At 35.8% G+C, this 22,679-nt stretch overlaps 1 protein-coding gene and 1 pseudogene across 1 annotated transcript; both read right to left on the reverse strand.

Moving 5' to 3' along the window:
• LOC127082110 (TMV resistance protein N-like) overlaps window positions 1-15,018 on the reverse strand; it is a 49,529-nt pseudogene extending 34,511 nt beyond the window's left edge.
• Window positions 15,019-17,929: 2,911 nt separating this feature from the next.
• LOC127086523 (uncharacterized) lies at window positions 17,930-19,310 on the reverse strand. Its single transcript, XM_051027300.1, has 2 exons — window positions 18,902-19,310; window positions 17,930-18,794 (listed from the first exon to the last, which is right to left on the reverse strand). The coding sequence occupies exons 1-2, from the start codon at window positions 19,259-19,261 to the stop codon at window positions 18,033-18,035; spliced, it is 1,122 nt and encodes a 373-aa protein (XP_050883257.1). The 5' UTR covers window positions 19,262-19,310; the 3' UTR covers window positions 17,930-18,032.
• Window positions 19,311-22,679: the final 3,369 nt, after the last annotated feature.

A 22,679-nucleotide genomic window follows, 5' to 3' on the forward strand; every position in this document is an offset into this window, starting at 1 on the left:
TCATTTGAGAGAGCAACACTGTTCAGGTCTAACCGAATTGGTATGTCAAAGGTTTCTTCTGTTTCTTCATTTTCAAAAGAAAGATATAGACAACAGTGTTGCGCCCAGGAATCTGAATGATGTGAAGAACCAAACTTTGGCCCCTCAAATACCACACCAAAGACGCATCCAATCCAATCTTTATACATTCTCATATAATTTCGTACACGTACTCTAGCACGTCCCTTAAATTTTCTATCAAACCGGTCAGGAATATTCTCCCCGGGAACAATAATGTCAAAGCCACCCCGGAAATGATGAGGACTCTGTTATACCATAGGAAAAAATAACTCAGATGAATCAGGAATATATATATATATATATATATATATATATATATATTCGGCCACAAACTAAATTATGCAGTATACCTGAGCTAAATTATGCAGCCACGAAACTGCCAAGTCTTGACTTTTTTCTCCAATCTTTAAGAGGGGGCAGTTATAAATATATAATCCTGACCTATGATTATGAGTTCCGGATATCATTTTAAAATAACTTCCCCCGGATGAACAAGTAGCACACAATTTGAGGTCAGGCAATGATTGAAGTTTGGTGCAATGTGTCAAGTTTAAATATGCTAGACTGTAAAGACTCCCCATTGAAGATGGTAATGAAACAAAGTTGTTTCCTTCTAGATTTAGCCTTTCTAAATGCCTTAGCTCTCCAATAGCATCAGGGACTATACTTAGATTGCAAAAGCTTAGGTCCAAAAAAATCAAAGATTTCATATAGTGTGAACTTGAAGATGTAAGTTTATCAGCAGAAGCTGATACCTTCCCTAAGGGTACATTCTCTAGTTTTAAGCAGCCACATAAATCTAAAGCAACAAGAGAAGTCATAGAATTAATGCTTTCGGGTATACTAACAAGATTCGTGCAGTCCCTTAAACTAAGGAATTTAAGCTGTGTAAGATCCCCAATAGATTGATCAATTATTGATAAACTTGTACACTGATCAATATCAAGATACTCAAGATTCGAGACCCCTGTAAACTCTGGTATAGTTTCAAGTTTTGTGCAGCCAGAGAGATGCAGAACTTTGAGAGAGCATAAATTAGATGCAGTGTCACCGTGAAGAACTATCCTGACCAAGCTCCTGCAGCCTTCAAAACTCAAGAAAACAAGTTTTTCCAGAAGTCCAATAGATGGATGGACATACGATAGGTTTATGCATCCTGTAAGATCAAGTTGCTCAAGTATTTTGCTTCCAGAAAAATTTGGTGTCTCCACAAGACATTTCGAGTTGCTGAGATCCCCCCTTTTCAAACAGGGGAGATCCTGGGAAGACAGAATGAGCAACCAACTGTTAGTATGTTGTATTTAAACTTGAATGTTATAAGCATATTATTTTTGAGTTTTTTCATAGAGTAATCAACAATAATTCATATTGTTAAATTGTTAAGGAGATAATGAAAGAAATTACAATACCTTGTGATCGTTCCATAGTCGTTGGATGCTGCTACAAGGCATGTTCAATTCAACAAGCCCATACGGCTCAAAATTTAATGGCAAAGAAGCAAAGGGGTAACCATGCCACTCAAGATACTGCAAGCTATTAGAAAGAAATTTGAGACTTCCTGAAAAATCATTATGATATAATATAAGAATTTGAAGTCCCTGCATTATTGATAATCCATCAGCCCTCAACCGACGATATTCAGAATTATGCCCTTTTTTGTTTAGAATTATGGCTTTAACTTTGTTCGTTCCCTGAAAATAGTAAGAATATACATGTTAAGAAAGGGAGAAAAAACAAAATGCTTGAATAAATTGGACTTGTTTACTTATAAATAAATATTATTGCAAGATATCTTTATTTGATGGTAAAAGTTAAACTATCTAATCTAATGGAAAGAGAAGTTTAAATTTTGGAAAGATATCTCGTTACCGTTTGTGTTGTCATGACACCGTAGACATCCTGATAAAGCCACAACCTGCTCCACAATCCTGGTTCGCCCGGAAACTGTTGCCTAACTATTTTCTTCCCCAATTCTTGCAACATATCATGCATATAAATTTCCTCATCTCTAATAGCTATGAGTGACCTCTCAACCAAACTTTGAATTCCAATTAGAGGATGCAACTCACAAGCATCTAGAATTCGAGTCACGTAATCTTCCTTCTCCCCTTAAAGAAACAAGCAATATGAAGAAATATTTCTTGCGCCACTGGATGTAATCCCTCAAAACTTACCTGAAGCACATCCATAACTTCTTTGTCCGGATTATTCCTCAATCTATTCAAGGCATCTCTCCATTCGCCAGCATTTCGAGTACGCAAGAAAGAACCCACCACTCTAACTGCTAATGGAAGACCTTGAACATAGTTTAGCACCTCTGGAGTCAGCTTCACACAACCGTTAGTAGGATCTTTACTTTTGAATGCTTTTCTATAAAACAATTCGCGAGCATCATTGTTATTCAATAGTGGAACCTCATACACTTGATACGACATGCGTGTATTTTGAGAGACTAACCATGTTCCATACGCTTTTAGAATATGCATATCCCTGGTTGTAATGATCATTCTACTTCCTGTGCTAAGAGATTCGGGATTTATAGCCAATTCTTCCACTTGATCTAATAAATCTACATTGTCAAGAACTACAAGGAGCTTCCTGTTGCATAGTCTGTTACGAACAATACTAGATATTTCAGATGGCCTGTATGTCTCTAGATTGTTTTCATCCATGGTTTGCTGAAGGATTTGTTTCATTACAGCATTAGCTCCACCATCTTTATAAATTCTGCTTACATTCTCAATAAAACAGCTTGCATCAAACTGACCGGAGACTTTATCATACAAGGCTGAAGCCAGAGTTGTCTTTCCGATTCCAGACATCCCCCAAACACCGATAACTCGAAACTTATCATTAGTTGAGCTCACGTCCATAAGGGTGTCTAATTCTTCTACTCGAGGTTGTATCCCAATAAGGTCATCAGCAAATCCTGAGAGTTTATGACCCAGTGTTTTTATTACCTGCTGAACAATATTCTTAATCTCTTGAAACTCTGGCCTGAAAAGGAAAGAAATCAAACCCAAAGTTATCTTACTTTTTCAAGTTCTAGGACTTTAAATAAAAGGAGGAGACAAAAAAAATAAAAACTTCCTTATTATTCATAAAAACTTAATATTCACTTAAAAATGGTTTTATACAAAAGACTCGGATATTCATAACTCAATTCTAAATAAATAGAAAAATTTAGAAAACAAAAAGTAACACTGAGTGGCTTCTCTCAACTTCCAACACCTATTTGACCCTACCATATAAATTCTTCAAGCCCGTATAAATTCTCCAAGCCCATCACTGAGAGCTGTCAATACTAGAAATGTTAAAATGAGTCATTCGATTTTTACAAATCTCAGATTTTTTAGGATTGAACTAAAACAATCTAAATATTATTATCCGAATCCAGTTTTAGATTGACTTCGGACTACCTTGCTCTAAATGAATTCTTTTAATAAATAATTAAAATTAAAATTCCATAATATTTATTATAAATGAAATTAAAAATTATACTATTTTAAACATAAACGCTATATTATTTTTTATAGATACTATAATGTGCTTTTAAATACAACACATGTCTAAATTGTGTAAAATAATATTCAAATATTTAACATAAAAGAAACTAATCGAATACGAGAAAAGAGTCTTGATTAAATTAATGTATAACATTTAAAAGATAAAGATTATATATAATGGAGAAAAAATTTAGTGAGATGAGAAAAATCAATGTGTCATACGAGGATAATGAGTCTCTTCACGCAATTCAAATCACTACGGAAGAATTGTAGTGCCAAAATGTAAACTTACGAACACATGTCCAAGTTATCCAACAAAAGAGAGTTGTAGGAAGATGATTCATATTGGGAAAATCACAAGTCTTACATTGGTTGGAGATAAAGCATTGAAAGAATTTATATAGAGTGACACCCATCATCGTACAAGCCGATTTTGTAAAGACGAGTTAGGTCAAACTCTAAAATTGGTATTTGTGCAAGGTCATCAGTTTGAATCCCCCGACTGTCACTGGACGGCAGATTGTTGGATTGATTTATCCAGTGTCACCGATGCGATTCAATGAGCTTAACCTTCCAACCCATGACACATATGATGGGTTATGTAGGCTAGGTGCAGTCCTTGAGAGCTCTATACTACAAGAAAATACAATTGCGCCCTCACTAACAATAATTGCTTTTATCGTAGTGGTATGCCTTTGATCCAAAAATTGGTATCAAAGCTTGCCGATCAGACATTGGGCCACCCACCGTTTAAATCCACGTACCAAGTCCAAAAAAAGTGTTGGGCATGAGTAGGGTGTATTGGTTAGAGATAGAATATTAAAAGAGTTTATATAAAGTGATATCCTTCATATAAGATGACCCTCAACCATTGTGCCAAGAGATATGAGAGACTACAATTATGGAGAATTTTAAATCACTTAACTTGGAGAACTCCATGGGAATCAAGAAATATTTGGCAACAGACAACACTAAGATGACTATCATGATACTTGTGGAACCTTTAAAGTGAAAAACCCTTTTAATTGATTTAAAGGACGCTAAATTTCACTTGTACATCAATGTACCTCGCCACTCAATCAATTAATATGTAGAATTTATTTGAAAATTAATTCACTGGTTTTACGAAAGCAGACATTGACGAGTATCGACAACAATTCTATTTAATGCTTGTCGAAAATACTTTGAAACCTTAAATGACTATCTTGCTCATTTTAATGAGACAATGATATATGTAGTTAATCTTATTAGAATGTGTGGATTGAGCCTAAATCATCTCTAAAGAATCGGCTTGTAGGATACTTATAAACACATGTTTATATTATAGATTATCTGATGTGAGACTCTTAACACCCCCTATCACGCTTAGGATTTATATATCTGGCGTGGAACTAAATGGTGTGTGGTTCAATGGATATTAAGTGAGGTTTTGATACCATTTTAGAATATGTGAGTTGAGTCTAACTCATCCCTATAAAATCGGTTTGTAGGGTGAGGATTGCCCCCACTTATAAACACATGTTCAGTGTATAGATTATCCGATGTGGAAAGAAATCTTAATCAGGAGAGATTTGTAAGAGCATTTTATATTGGCTTGAAGGCACACAAATTCAATGAGTCCTTAACACATAAGAAACATATCGACATGCAAAAGGTCATGAAACGTTCATAATACTACATTCAGGGGGATATGAAAGTAATGAAGAGAAGAGAAGTCGAGATGCTAAAGAGCGAGCACCAGACTGAAGAGAGAACTATTCACAAAAATGATAAAGCATCCCCCAATGTAAATTAAGTTTTTCAACCGAGACCCATCTTAACCCGCATGTAACTATGAAAAGTGTATCCAATTAAAGAATAGAAATACATGGGAAGACACAATCATCAAACTATTAATATGAGATGATTTGATTCCTCTTAATGGTATATATTTTCCATTCTTATAATAGACTAGAAAATCAAATAGTTTGATCAGATCTGCAAAATCTTATTACCTTGGATAAACAGTGACACTCCACTTGATAGTTCTTGAAATCTTGTTCCTTGTTAGTTTTTTGTTTTGAAATAGTTCTTTGGAAATCGAACGTTGTAACTGTTTTTGATTTTGAGTTTTCGGATTGTCGTCTTGTTATTTTGTCTGCGATTTCCGTCAATGTTTTGTGATCTTGATTTTATGTTTATCATAATTGATTCTTGTGATTCCTGATTGCCGGTTGTTGGTTTTCAATTCTTGATTTGTTTGGTTTATTTGATTGCAATTGAGTGTTTCGATTATCGTTGATTGTTATTGTGATTATATTCTTGTGATTTGGTGAATGTTCTTCGGTGCTAGAAGATTGAACATTCAGTGTGATAGCTATTCTTATAGTGTTATATTTAATGCTAGCATACAATATTCAACAAGGTTAAGTAAGTTTCGTTCTTTTTTTTCTTTTTCACTTTCTTGCAAGTTATTAAAAAAACATAGGATGCAAAAGAGATTCATTGTCTTTTAAAAATATATAGATATATTATTTGTATCATGGATTCAGAAAACGAAATAAATTATTTTTGTGTCCGTTTTACCGTTAAGAATTATCCAATTTAAAAATTTGAGTTCAATAATTATGCGAAGGGAAAAGATTTATGGAATCATCTAGATAATGTGTCTAAGCCTCCTATAGATAAAGTCATATTAGATGCATGTGAAATCAAAGAAGCTCAAATAATCATTTGGATCCTCAACACTATTGATCCTCAAATGATCAATAATTTGCGTTCATTTTCAACTATTCAAGAAATGTGGAATTACTTGAAGCGTATTTACAACCAGGACAATGTAGTTAAGCGTTTTCAGTTAGAGGTAGAGATAGTCAATTACAAACAAGATAATTTATCTATTGAAGAATATTATTATGATTTTTTGAATATATGGACAAAGCACTCTACTCTTATTCATGTGAATGTTCCTAAGACTGCTCCCGCGACTGTCCAAGTGGTCTACAACATAAGTAGTCGAAATTAGTTTCTCATGAAACTTTTCCCAAAATTTGAAGTTGTCATAGGTACTTTGCTTAAGAAAAATTCAATTCCTTCTTTGGATACATGTGTTAGAGAACTTCTAAGATAGGAACAACGTCTCATTACTCAAGGAGCCATGTCTCATGAAGTTGTTGTTTTTGAGTCGGTGACAGTTGCATATGTTACTCAGAGTAGAGGTAAAGGTCGTGATATGAGACATGTTCAATGTTTCTCTTGCAAACAATTTGGACATATTTCTCGGAGTTGCAGTAAAAAGTTTTGTAATTATTGCAAGCAACAGGGTCATATTATATCTGATTGTCCCACACGTCCTCCGCGACCAACACAATATTCGGTGCAAGCATTTCACGCAACTACAAATTATGTAGGTGGTTTTTCTGTTATTAGTGCATCTAATGGTGGTACTCTGCAGCCTGAAATGATTCGAAAAATGGTACTTTACGCTCTTTCAGCTTTGAGAATTCAAGGTAAGTCTTCCAGCTTTTGGAATTTAGGGTAAGTCTTCTTTGTTCTCTTTTTTTTAGAATTGATCTTGTCGTTATTAGAACAAGTGGGGGGTTGTTTTAAATTATTAACAATTAATAATCTTGAGTGTGTTCCAAAATAATAAGAAATTATGCAAGTGAAGGTTAATTTTTAATTCAGAAATAGGCAACACTTGTGAAGTGTTGCAGTAACCAGTTTGTATTTTGAATTGAGAAATAGATAACACTTTATGAAGTGTTGCAGAATGTAAAAAATTACCGCCTTTGAAAATTGTTGTATGAGAAATAGTGCAATGTTTGAAAAATGTTGTTATAGGCGAAAAATGCAATATTTAGCAAAAGTATTGTCGAAAGTGTGTGTTTAATCAAGGATCACAATCTTATGAAATAACACCAGTTTGGCCTATAAATTGAGCATTCAGGATTCATAATAAGATATTATAAAAGTTTATATTCTTCACACAAAACTCTGGATTTCATCTTTCCTACATTAGAATTCTCACCAGTCTTGTGCAAACTCGAGTATAGGTTGAATTATCATTGGCATTCATACGTAGAAACTCTAAGAGAATTTGAGAGTGCTTGAAATACTATAAGAAAAATGATTCGTTCACGATTCTAGCCTCGATCTATTTAATTTACAAATTAATTATCTAACATTATTGTCAATTCTAAAATGGGTGATTGAAAAAATTGGATGACTCAAAATAGGGAGGTTGGTGGTTTTTCGAATGATGTGGCCGTTTTTGGTGGCAAAATTAATTTAACTTTTAAGGGTAAATGGAGTGAAGTGGCTAATCATCTGCAATTAATTGTTGATGGTTAAATTGAAAGTAAAGCGGAGGGATTTAGGAACAGGTTGGTGTTTAGGTGAGTGGTTTTGTGGTTAGTGTGTGTGGTGTTGTTGATTCTGATGAAGATTATAATTTATAATATCAGGGGTTTGAGTAGAATTTTGGACACACTTAAAAAAACACATTCACGAGGAAGCTCTGAAATGCATGTTTTTTTAGATGATATAATTTGACTTAAAGAATGTAGAGAGAAATTAAATAGGAGATTGGAGACCTACGACAATTCTCATAAGCATGTGGTTTCCCTTGAGAAGAAGCAAGACAATGTATATGAAAAACAATTTTAATAACACACACAATATTCCTAACTTGAGGTGAAAGATGAAGATTATGTAATACCACAAATTGTTGAATTGTAATTTCTTGTGTCGAAACAGGTTGCTCGACAGAGCAAGGAAGTGTCGAACCACCTAGTGTGTTAAGTAGTGTTAACTATTTTGGACTTTTATAATTTTGGACTTTTATAGTTTTGGGCTTTGACTCGAGGTCCAAGTTAACCTAAATCTATAAATAGAGGGAGTAACCTTTATTTTTGTAATAAAGTGAATAGAGCATTCATAACATTGTATTCACAATATTTTGCAGTTGCAAAGTGAATAAGAAGCTTTCCACAGTTTGAGGACAGAGACAAACCCTGCAGAATTTTAATTCTTCTTCTCCTTCATCGTTCTTTACACTCTTTCTTTCTCCATTGTTCTTCTCTTTTCATTGCTATTGTATGGGTAATAACAATCTTGTTCATCGAGATTGATTGAAATTCTCCATAGGTTTTAGGGGATTTCCAACATCCGGTATCAAGAGTTCCGGTTAATCGATTCGTGGGAAGAAAATTACCATGCCAACGAATCATCCAAACAGGCATTTTCCAGCAACTGGTGAATTGATTCAGGTGGAAGATAATGAAAGCATAACTGATTTCTTCACCAAGGTTACGAAATTGGTGAATCAAATCAAGGTATGTGAAGAAGTGTTGACATCAAGATCTGTTGTTGGAAAGATCTTGAGGTCGTTGGCTCCAAAGTTCGACCATGTGGTAGTAGACATAGAAGAGTCGAAAGATTTGTCAAAATTGACAAAGGAAGAGCTTCAAGGGACGCTTGAATCTCATGAACAAAGAATGGCTGAAAGAGCTGCAGGAAAGTTGAAGAGTGATATGGCTTTGCAGGCTCAATCAACAAAAGAAAGAAAATGAAAAGGTAGCTGGAATGGCAACAAAGGCAGAGAAGGTTACAACAATTTGACTGATCAAAATCAGAAAGAAGGAAATTGGTCGAATCAGAGAAAATCCTGGAACCAGGGCAACCAAAGAGGTGGTGTTGTAGGTAGAGGAAAAGGTGGTGGTCAAAAGCCAGACAAGAGTCACATTCAGTGTTACAATTGTCAGAAGTATGGTCACTATTCTAGTGATTGTCCAAAAAAGCAGAAGAATCAAGAAACTTATGCAAAGCTGGCGAAACATGAAGAAGAAGAGACGTTGTTGATGGTTACAACAAGACATGAAGAGAGATTCAAGGACCAATGGTACTTGGACTCATGATGCTCATCACACATGTCTGGAAGAAAAGATTGGTTTGTCAACATAAAGCCCTCAATGAAGAACATGGTGAAATTTGCAAATGACAACACTCTAGCAGCCGAAGGTGTTGGTGATGTTCTAATTATGAGGAAAGATGGCAAGAGGTCAGTAATTTCAAATGTGTTGTACATATCAGGCATGAAGAGTAATTTGCTCAACATAGGGCAGTTAGTCGAAAAGAACTACAAGGTGTCTATCGAAGACAAGATGATGAGAGTTCTCAACTCAAATGGAAGGTTGATCTTGAAGGCTCCAATGTCTCAGAATAGAACCTTCAAGATTGAGCTTAATGTGATGGAGCATAAGTGCCTTGCAATAGCAGCCAACAGAGATGAATGGATATGACATTATAGACTTGGCCATCTCAATTTCAAAGACATCAAATATTTGAAGAGAATAAATATGGTTGTAGGATGAAGGAGAATTACGGTTCAAAACGCAACGGAAATTAAAATTTTCTCCTTTAGAGATCCTTACGAATGGTCATGATCAGTGATAGAATATTTACCTCTTGTGACGGTTGAAACCTTTGGTGCAGATCTCTTATGACGATCAAAACCTTTGATGCAGATCTACGGAGCGATCACGAACGTTGAACGATGACAACGTCTCTACTCAATCCACACGAACGGATTCCTTCAATCTCAGTGCTAGCTGGTATGAATGAAGGCTTTGAGTGAGAGAGAGAGAGAGAGAGAGAGAGAGAGAGAGAGAGAAAACAAAAATAATGCAACCACAATCAATGCTTCTGCACGAGGGTTCTATTTATATAACCACTTGTGTGGGCTTCAAGCTAAAAAGCCCACTTAAGTGTATTTTGGCCCATATCTTATAATATGCCCAAAATCACTTAAGCCCATGGTACCTTACCATATTTCGTATTCTACTCAAGTACACCGTACCTTACGATGTTCTATAATTCACTTAAGGACATTGTACCTTATGGTATTCCTTAGTTACTCTATCTCTCATCAATCCGTTCTTTGTGTGTGACCCTGTAGGTTTTCGTGACGTTGGCAATTACATTAAATCACGCATTTAACATAATAAACAGTGAGCGGTATCTAGCAACACATCACTGCTACCCAAGACACGAAAATGTCATGTGATCTGACAAAACCTTCTGTGATAATACTTACGTGTATAATTACCCTTTTGCCCTTATGTCTATATTGAACACAAGGCATAGACCGTGTCATCCTTGTCCAGTTCAATATTGGGCTCATAGACATTTATCCTGTTATGCAGGATGGACAAATTCCATCTAGGTCACTCATGTACCTCAGCATGCTTCGTGGAGTACCCATCAACTGTCTTTATGGTTATCCAGTTACGGACAACGTTGGATCAGCAATAAAGCACTCGACTCTACATCTAGGATCCATAGTGGTTTCAGGTCGAAGAGTGGTATACACTATTATCACCATGAGAATAACTTATGACACTTTGCATAACTTTCTATATAGTATTCTCATAGCGGGTCAATCCGGTATAAATATTACTCCTAATATTCATACCTATGTTTAAGACTTGATAACTCTTTATCCATGATCCATGAGATGTGATCATCCGTCTACAAACATAATAGTCTTAATGCTTTAATGTTATCCCACTTCACACTAAAGCTCGACTACGGATACTTTAAGAATAGTGTCCTTATGTTTAATGTGTTCTCATGATTAAGTCACACTTAATACATTAAACGGACTATCTATTCCAAGGACTTTATTAATCAACCATAATAAAGAAAAAGCCTTTTATTATTAATAAATAATTCGATACAAGTACCAAAAGTATTGGCCTCTAGGGCTTACACCAACACAGGATTACCAGAAATCGACATTCCAAACGAAGTGTGTGAAGAATGCGTGCAGGCGAAACAACATAAGAACAACTTTAGTAAGGATGCAGAAAGCAGGTCGAAGGCAATTTCTGAAGTCATATACTCTGATGTATGTGGCCCTCTCTAGGTGGATTCGATTGGAGGTAACAAATAGTTTGTTACATTCATAGACGATTTCAGTCGATTACTGTGGTCTTACCTGATCCAGAAGAAAAGTGAAGTGATCGAGGTATTTGCCAAGTTTAAATCTATGGTTGAAAGATCAAGATTTTGAGAACTGGTGGTGGTGGAGAATATATGTCGAAATATTTCGATTCATTATGTGTGAAAGAAGGGATTGTGCATGAGGTGGTGCCACCCTACACTCCACAGCAGAATGGAGTCGCAGAAAGGAAGAATAGAACCATCATGAATATGGTTAGAAGTATGTTGAAAGGCACGCATCTACCCAAAGAATTGTGGGGAGAAGTCGTGTTGACTGCGACATATATCCTGAACATATGTCCGACAAAGAAGCTAGAAGGAATCACGTCAGAAGAATGTTGGTCTGGTGTTAAGCCAATCTTGAGTCATCTGAGGGTGTTTGGATCTATAACACATAGACATGTGCCAGATCAGTTGAGAAGAAAACATGATGACAAGTCCAATCAAATGATCCTGATAGGATATCATTCGACTGGAGGATATAAGTTGTTCGACCCAGTGAATAAGCAAGTAGTGATCAACAGGGACGTGATCATAGATGAGCTTAAGGAGTGGGATTGGACTGAGAATGTCAAGAAAGATTCAGTGAGAATCTTTTATGATGAACCATCTAGTGAAGTCGAAAGAGAAGTTCGATAGGAAGAAGTCAGAGGTGAAGCAAGTACAAGCAGATCTCAAAGAACAAAAAGGCACATGCCTGCAAGGTTGCAAGAATGTGTGATTACATCAGATGATGTGGTCGATGAAGAAGGTGAGCTGGTACATTATGCTTTCTACGTAGAAGTCGAACCTGCCAATGCAGCTGAGGCATTGAAAGATTCGAAGTTGGTGAAAGCAACAACACTTGGTCACTTGTCGAATTGCCCCAAAATAAGAAGGCAATCGATGTGAAGTGGGTATACAAGGTGAAGTTGAATCCCAAAGGAGAAGTGACTCGACACAAGGCGAGACTTGTGGCGAAAGAATTTCTTCAGAAAGAAGGAATCGACTTCGATGAAATTTTTGCACCTGTTGCTAGAATCAAAACAATCAGGTTGGTTGTTGGTCTAGCAAACATGAACAACTGGAAGATGTGTCAGATGGATGTGAAATGTGCATTCCTGAATTGCCCCTTAGAAGAAGAAGTTTATGTTGCACAACCAGCTGGGTTTGTGAAACAAGGCGAAGAAAGAAAAATGCACAGGCTGCATAAAGCCCTGTACGGACTTAAATAAGCTCCAAGAGCTTGGAACAAGAAGATAGATGGACTTCTAAGGGAGAAGGAATTTGTGAAGTACAAATCTGAACATGGAGTATATGTAAGAAGAAGTAAGAATGAATTGCTTATACTATGCCTCTATGTCGATGACCTGTTGATAATAGGTAGTTGTAAGAAGGAGATCGAAAACTTCAAAGGTGATCTCAACAAGGAATTCGAAATATCAGATTCGGGTGACATTTCATATTTCCTTGACATCGAATTATACAAGAGTGGTAGAGGTTTGATGATGCATCAAAGAAGGTATGCAGGCGAAATTCTCAAGAGATTTGAGATTCAAGATTGCAACCCAACTTCGACTCCAGCTGAGCCAAGATTATAATTGTCGAAAGATTCAGATGAAGATGATGTTGACCCAACCCAATATAGAAGAAGACTTATTGGGTCACTTCGATACCTTTGTCACACAAGGTCTGACTTAGCATACAGTGTAGGTATGATGAGTAGGTTCATGCAGAAGCTAAAGGTATCACATCTAGCAGCGGTGAAGAGGATACTAAGGTATCTAAGAGGAACTCTCGACTATGACATTTTGTTTCCTCCAGCTGATGAAGGAAAAAAATGCAAATTAGTGGGATACACCGACTCAAGTTGGTGTAGTGATGATGAGGATCAAAAGTCCACAGTTGGTTATGTGTTAATGATAGGTGGTGCACCAATTGCGTGGAGTTCGAGAAAGTAGTCAGTAGTGGCATTATCGTCGTACGAAGCAAAATACATAGTTGCTTCTCTTTGTGCATGTCAAGCAACATGGATGGTGAATCTGATTGAAGAGATAACAGCGAAGAATCATGGAGCAATTACCATGAAGATCGATAACATGTCAGCTATCAATTTGGCGAAGAATCCGATAGCACATGATCGAAGCATGCACATCGAGATGAGGTTTCATTATCTTCGAGAGCAGGTAGAAGATGAGAAGATGAATGTGGAACATTGCAGAACTGAGAATCAGATTGCAGACATCATGACGAAGGGATTGCAGGTCGAAGTGTTCGGAAGACTAAGAGCTATGATGAATGTAGATAACTTAGACACAATGAATTAGGTGGTGTGTTGAATTGTAATTCCTTGTGTCAAAGCAGGTTGCGCGACAGAGTAAGGAAGTGTCCAACCACCTAGTGTGTTAAGTAGTGTTAGCTATTTTAGACTTTTATAATTTCGGACTTTTATAGTTTTGGTCTTTGGCTTGAGGTCCAAGTTAACCTAAATCTATAAATAGAGAGAGTAACCCTTATTTTTGTAATAAAGTGAATAGAGCATTCATAACATTGTATTCACAGTATTTTACCGTTGCAAAGTGAATAAATTTTTTTTCACAATCTGTGAACATGGAGAAACAATTCGGTATTAAATAGAGTTGAAATATCACATATTATAGCAATAGGCAAAACCCTCCTTCAATAAAAAAATAACATTGGTGCAATTTGTAAAATAATTTGTTGAACACGTTGAACTCAGTAGAAAATGTAAAACAAGTAACAAGAAAGGGAAAATTACTTACTTGTTCCTGACATCCCAACCGACAAAGTTAGCTAAGACGTTCATAGCATTCGTCCACCTCACAACCTTATTCAGATCACGTTTGAATTTCTTCTTGTGTAAAACAAAGGCTTTTCGGTAAACCCCATTCTGATTTCGTACATGAGATGGATCCACGGCATAAAATACCGGAAATACTTTTTGATTGAATTCTTTAGAGCATTCTGCAATAGTAGCCATCTCTTCCAAACACCACTTGGATTCCACATATCTTTCAGAGAATACAACAATAGAAATCCGTGAATTTTTAATTGCTTGTACAAGTTGTGGGGAAAGGGACTCTCCTTTCTCAAGCCTTTTATCATCCTTGAAGACGGAAATACCCTTTCTAGTTAGATGATCATAAAGATGATCAACAAAATTGTTGCGTGTGTCAGGACCTCTAAAACTGATAAACACGTCATGTCTACCTCTTCGATTGTGAGTATTATCCAGGAAGAATGGGAAGGTTCAGCTCCTTGCCTCAAATTGGAAAATGGCAAACAATTCGACAGGGCAGAAAAATGTTGCTGGAGAAAGGAAGTACACGAGAGTGACGTATCTATGATAGGAATTGAAAATGCAACAACAAAAATAAGAATATAAGTATACAAAAATAACGTGTAAATGAATAGATTTTGATAGTGGAGTAGAAGCAGTGTTACCTGAAATATTTGAGTTTGAATCCATGTTGTCTCAATTCGTGAATTCATTGTGTTCGACTGTTGAAGGAAGTCGAGTTAATATACTAGAAGATTGTAAGAAGGAAAGTCAACGAAGAAGGGTTACTCGTAACAACCACATTACGAAACTATTGTTATTCATTCAACAGAAATTGATATATACTTGGTTTGGTGCACGTCTTCCTTAGACAAATGCTACTCAGAAATTTTCAACAAACTTAAAATATGATGTAACTTGCTTGGAGTGCTGGCTAATATACTCTCAACATCGAACATTCAACTTCCACGTCCATAATTAATTTAGTATTTAATTTTCTTAGTCTTGTGCAAAAGTATAATTTTATTAATTTATCCCTAATTACAATTAATCAATTATATAAATAAATTGAGTCAATGTATCTTGTGATATATAAACTAACCTATATTGTCGTATTCTTAATATATCATGGTAGGAAAGGGTTAGACATGAGATGTCGGGAAATAAGGAAGTTTACTTTTTGTTTTAGACGACTTTTTTTTAAATATGTTGGTCTATAGAAGATATTATATTTAAGTGGGAATTAAAGATATTGTTATGGATAGGTTAAAGGACTAATCCGTCTAAATTTTATTTTATTTGATCTAAATATAAAAAGAGTTCACACATTAAGATAAATGTATAATTTTTTGTCTTTATTTTCATTAAATTCATCTTGAATTTTGAATTGACTTTATCGTTGGAGAACTAACCATACAAGTCCACCTTGCGCCACTGTAAAGGAGATCAAACTCTCTAATGAACAAGATGTCTTCATCAGGAAAATCAAATTTCATGGGTTGGTAATCTTCCACTAGTTGATGTGCCAAATAGTCATACAACACACTGTCTTTGATGACTTTTTGTGTGACGTATTGAATGTCGTATTCAGTCAAAACCATTTGCCAACGGACAACACTTCCGGTCAGAGCAGGTTTCTTGAAAATGTACTTGATCGAAGAAGATCAACAACGTAGTGTGAGTCAACATGTACTGCCTCTGTCGTTTGGTAGCCCAGACAAGGGTGTAACAACCCAATTTTAGTAATTATTTCTTATATTATTATTATTTTATTTTATTTTATTTATTTGGAGTGTTAATTGATTAATTGGTCGTTAGATAGTATAATAATTGATTATATTAATTAATTTGGTGTGTTAATTAATTATTTAGTTGATATGAGATATAATTGAATAATTGATTATATTAATTAACTTGGTGAATATATTGTGTTAGTTTAATTTAATTGAACTAATTAGAGATATTTTAATATTAGGTCTTATTGGGCCTAATAATTAAATTAGAGGTATCATTCTTTAAGCCCAAATATAATACTAGAATATAAGAGGTAGGAAAGTGAGAAATAGGATTCATTTGATCATTTGACGACAACAGAGAAAGAAAAGAGGAAAAGTAAGGAGAAGAGGAGAAGAACAAGAGAGAAGCTAAGGTTTCTAGAAAATTGAAGAGGTAAGGGGGGAGAATCCTTATTATTATGAGTTAGTATGATTGGGTCAATGGGTAGAAATATGTTACGTTGGAATCCCTAAATTTCATGGTTTTTAAAATTGTGAGGTTTTGATGAGTATTCTTGATTTGTGGTGATTTAATTGTGTTAAAACTGTAAATTAACTTTATACACTTAGAGTATTGTATGAGTTATAATTTTCTGAGCGTTTGACTTTTTACGGAATCGAAATCGGAGGTCCGAAAGTCCTCCAACGATGAAAAACGCAGAAAATTCTGCATTCTGTTTTGTGTTAACGCAGGAGTTGCATTCTGTTTTGCGTTAACCGGTTAACCAAAAGCGTTAACCGGTTAACACTGTTGAAAATCTGCCAGGAAGTGCATTCTGTTACGCGTTAACCGGTTACCTAAATGCGTTAACCGGTTAACACTGTTGAAAAATGAAAATTTGAGATTTTAAAGGCTGTATTCAGTTTGAAATGAACGTTAAGTGTGCGTATTTGATAATTAGCCTATATTTGTGAATGATATATTGTTATGAATGTGTATATGTACCATTGGTGGATAATTTATAGAGTTGAATTATGGTGATATGTGGGATGTTAAGATGGTAGAGATGATCTTAATTGCATATGTGTTGGTATTTGTACATTCATTCATGGCATGGTCGGCTTCATGGTGGAAGCGGTGAAACTGTGGGTTCACATGGTAATAGACGTTGATCCTTGAATGGAAATAGGCGTAGCAGACGTTGATCCTTAATTGGAAATAGACGTAGTGGCTTTGATCTTGTTCGGATCGGAAGCGTGGCTTGTATTCTAGATATTGAATCGGAAAACGGTGAAACGTTGGGTTCACATTGCGGTACCACATGCATAGAGTCACATGTCTTGTATTGAGTCACATTAGAGTTATGTGATAATTAAGTGTATGCATTGTTGTGATTGTGATGTGTGTATGAGATATGGTAATTGAACTTGGTGATGTTTGGATACATAATTTGGAAAAATATGTGATTATGTGATAATTGTAGTTATGTATATCATTGGGAATATAGTTTGGATTTTAATATTATACTCCTTGAGTTGTGATGGATGTTTGAAACATGTGAAATAAATGTTGGTTAGTATTATTTACATGGTTATACAAGGTGTGATGAATTCCGTTAATTGTTGATTTAACCATTGTGCTTTATTATACTTCTTCATAATGATTTGAATTCTTACCCTTCTGTTTGAATTTTGCCTTTACATGGGCATCGTTGAGATACTCAAGAGTAGTATTGCTAAAGTAAGTGGAAGGTAGCTTACTCGGGATTTAGTCGGAGAGTTCCGTGTTTTGGTTTCGAGACTAGGTAGTGAGTCAATGCTCTGGTCATGTAACACGGGGTAGATTAGTAGTATTGAACTCATATCTTATTTAGAAAGAGAAAAAAAAACACAAACAATTTTGCCTATATTTTATTACTTTTTTCATGTGTATAGGAAATAGCAGAAATAAACCAAATAAATTATGGAGGGTTTTTTTTTTAATACAAATCATGAGTTACGTCCACTCTGGAAACTTGTAAGGCTGCTACTTGAGAGATGAACATTCACTCCCCTTCTCTCGTCTTCATCTTCCTCAGTAACATACCAATTATAAGGAAGCTGAATTCTAGGCCTTTTCTCTTCTTCGGCAACACCCAAATTATGACGAAGCTGAATCTCAGGCTTTTCCTCTTCATCGGCATCACGCCAATCATAAGGAAGCTGGATTTCAGGCCTACTGCGGCTCCTGCTACTTAAAGATGCATAATTATTTCCAACAAACTTTGGTCCATTGAAAATATTTGTCCCCATCTCTAATGTAGTACTAGAGAAATCCTTGTTCCATACCATTTGTATTCCCGAGTTTAACAACTTGAGATCTCTGTGAGCTTTGAATGTGATAGTTGCTCCTGTTGACACGAAATGGCAGTGGGGCCTAGAGATATAAATTAGCCAGGTATGTTTTTCATTTGAGAGAGCAACACTGTTCAGGTCTAACCGAATTGGTATGTCAAAGGTTTCTTCTGTTTCTTCATTTTCAAAAGAAAGATATAGACAACAGTGTTGCGCCCAGGAATCTGAATGATGTGAAGAACCAAACTTTGGCCCCTCAAATACCACACCAAAGACGCATCCAATCCAATCTTTATACATTCTCATATAATTTCGTACACGTACTCTAGCACGTCCCTTAAATTTTCTATCAAACCGGTCAGGAATATTCTCCCCGGGAACAATAATGTCAAAGCCACCCCGGAAATGATGAGGACTCTGTTATACCATAGGAAAAAATAACTCAGATGAATCAGGAATATATATATATATATATATATATATATATATATATATTCGGCCACAAACTAAATTATGCAGTATACCTGAGCTAAATTATGCAGCCACGAAACTGCCAAGTCTTGACTTTTTTCTCCAATCTTTAAGAGGGGGCAGTTATAAATATATAATCCTGACCTATGATTATGAGTTCCGGATATCATTTTAAAATAACTTCCCCCGGATGAACAAGTAGCACACAATTTGAGGTCAGGCAATGATTGAAGTTTGGTGCAATGTGTCAAGTTTAAATATGCTAGACTGTAAAGACTCCCCATTGAAGATGGTAATGAAACAAAGTTGTTTCCTTCTAGATTTAGCCTTTCTAAATGCCTTAGCTCTCCAATAGCATCAGGGACTATACTTAGATTGCAAAAGCTTAGGTCCAAAAAAATCAAAGATTTCATATAGTGTGAACTTGAAGATGTAAGTTTATCAGCAGAAGCTGATACCTTCCCTAAGGGTACATTCTCTAGTTTTAAGCAGCCACATAAATCTAAAGCAGTGTTACCTGAATAGATTTTGATAGTGGAGTAGAAGCAGTGTTACCTGAAATATTTGAGTCTGAATCCATGTGGTCTCAATTCGTTGAAGCACACAAAAATTTGATGAAAAAAAGAATTCATTGTGTTCGACTGTTGAAGGAAGTCGAATTAATATACTAACCGATTTTAAGAAGGAAAGTCAACGAAGAAGGGTTACTCGTAACAACCACATTACGAAACTATTGTTATTCATTCAACAGAAATTGATATATACTTGGTTTGGTGCACGTCTTCCTTAGACAAATGCTACTCAGAAATTTTCAACAAACTTAAAATATGATGTAACTTGCTTGGAGTGCTGGCTAATATACTCTCAACATCGAACATGTATTTAATTTTCTTAGTCTTGTGCAAAAGTATAATTTTATTAATTTATCCCTAATTACAATTAACCAATTGTATAAATAAATTGAGTCAATGTATCTTGTGATATATAAACTAACCTATATTGTCGTATTCTTAACATATCATGGTAGGAAAGGGTTAGACATGAGAGGTCGGGAAATAAGGAAGTTTACTTTTTGTTTTAGACGACTTTTTTTTGAATATGTTGGTCTATAGAAGATATTATATTTAAGTGGGAATTAAAGATATTGTTCTGGATAGGTTAAAGGACTAATCCATCTAAATTTTATTTTATTTGAACTAAATATAAAATCAGTTCACACATTAAGATAAATGCATAATTTTTTGTCTTTATTTTCATTAAATTCATCTTGAATTTTGAATTAACTTTATTGTTGGAGAACTAACCATACAAGTCCACCCTACGCCACGGTAAAGGAGATCAGACTCTCTAATGAACAAGATGTCTTCATCAGGAAAATCAAATTTCATGGGTTGGTAATCTTCCACTAGTTGATGTGCCAAATAGTCATACAACACACTGTTTTTGATGGCTTTTTGTGTGACGTATTGAATGCCGTATTCGGTCAAAACCATTTGCCAACGGAAAACCCTTCCGGTCAGAGCAGGTTTCTTGAAAATGTACTTGATCGAAGAAGATCAACAACGTAGTGTGAGTCAACATGTACTACCTCTGTCGTTTGGTAGCTCAGACAAGGGCACAACAAGTTTTTCTCTAGTAAAGAGTATCTTGATTCGCAGTTAGTGAACTTCTTGCTAAGGTAGTAGATGGTGTGCTCCTTCCTACCTGATTCTTCATGTTGACCAAGTACACAATCCATAGAATCTTCCAGGACTGTCAAGTACATGATAAGGGGTCTTCTTGACACTAGAGGCATTAAAATGAGTGGTTCTTAAAGATACCGTTTTATCCCGAAAAACCATCCCGTGGGGTGATAAATGTTGTCTTCTCCATGTCTTCTGAATCCATTTTGATCTGGTTATATCCCGAAAAACCATCCATGATGGAGAATACAGAGAATTAGGCAGTATTGTCCACTAACATATCGATGTGAGGTAATGGAAAATAATCTTTTGGGCTAGCTATGTTTAAGTCTCTGTAATCCACGCATATGCGCTCCTTGTCATCTTTCCTAGGCACAGGTACGATCTTGGCAACCCACTAGGGGTAACTTGATATTGCTAGAAAGCTTGCATCTAGCTTCTTCTGAACCTCTTCCTTGATTTTGATAGTCATATCAGGTCGAGTTCTTCTCAGCTTCTGCTTTACCGGAGGGCAGTACTGTTTGAGCAACAGATGATGCATCATAATGTATGTGTCCAATCCTGGTATATTTTGGTATGACCAAACAACCACGTTGACATATTCATGCAATAACTCTGTCAACCCCTTCTTAACATAAGATTCTAGGGAGACGCCTATTTTGATCTCCTTTTTCCAGTCTTTAACCCGAGGTTGACAATCTCCAACTATTTCTGATACGATTGAATGACTTTTGATTCCTGTTGTAGCAATCTGGCTAACTCCTCTGGGAGTTCATAATCTTCGTCGCAATCTTCCTTAGCTTGGAAGATTTGATTTTTGAACTCATAATTGGCCATAGCAGTACCGTTGTCAATAAAATCCAAGTTGGATCTGCATTAATGATGATTCATGCTTTATTTTAGACTATTATGTATATAGATTGATGATCACATCTCATGGATCATGGATAAGGAGTTTTCAAATCTTAAACATATGTATGAATATTAAGAGTAATATTTATACTGGATTGACCCGCTATAAGAATACTATATAGAATGTTATGCAAAGTGTCATAAGTTATTCTCATGGTGATAATGGTGTATACCACCCTTCGACCTGAAACCACTATGGACCCTAGATGTAGAGTCGAGTGTCTTATTGTTGATGAAACATTATCCGTAGTTGGATGACCATAAAGACAGTTGATGGGTACTCCACGAAGCATGTTGAGGGGCATGAGTGACCTAGATGGAATGTGCCCATCCTGCGTAACATGATAAATGTCTACGGGCCAAATATTGATCTGGACAAGGATGACACAGTATATGCCTTGTGTTCAATATACACATAATGGCAAAAGGGTAATTGTACACATAAGTATTATCACAAAAGGATTTGTCATATCACATGACATTTTCGTGTCTTGGGTAGCAGTGATGTATTGCTAGATACCGCTCATTGTTTATTATGTTAAATACGTGATTTAATATAATTATCAATGCCGCGAAAACCTACAGGATCACACACAAAAGGATGAATTTATGAGAGATAGAGTAAATAAGGAACACCGTAAGGTACGATGCACTTAAGTGAATTGTAGAACATCGTAAGGTACGGTGCTCTTATGTAGAATACGAAATATGGTAAGGTACCACGCGCTTAAGTGATTTTGGTATATCATAAGATATGGGGCACATACACTTAAGTGGGCTTTTTAGCTTACAACTCACACAAGTGGTTCTATAAATAGAACCCTTGTGCAAAAGCATTAAGATAGATGAAATTTTGTTTCTCTCTCTCACTCAAAGCCATCATTCGTAGAAGCTAGCACTGAGATTGAAGGAATCCGTTCGTATGGACTGAGTAGAGGCGTTGTCACCATTCAACATTCGTGATCACTTCTTAGACATGCATCAAAGGTTTCAATCGCCACAAGAGGTAACGATTCTATCACTGGTCATGCTCATTCGTAAGGATCACTAAAGGAGAAAAAATTTAAATTTCGTTGCATTTTGGATCGCTATTCTCCTTCAGTAGGTACAAGGAACATAACGTATTGTCAGCTCGCGTAAAGTTGAACCCTGTAGAATTGCAAGGGGGAATGTGTGTCAGGTGTTTGTTGAAGTGCCTTCTATCCACCTGGTTGACTTTCTCCATGTAGTAACTCTG

This window comes from Lathyrus oleraceus, chromosome 5, assembly GCF_024323335.1.
Source record: "Lathyrus oleraceus cultivar Zhongwan6 chromosome 5, CAAS_Psat_ZW6_1.0, whole genome shotgun sequence".
Lineage (NCBI taxonomy): Eukaryota > Viridiplantae > Streptophyta > Magnoliopsida > Fabales > Fabaceae > Lathyrus > Lathyrus oleraceus.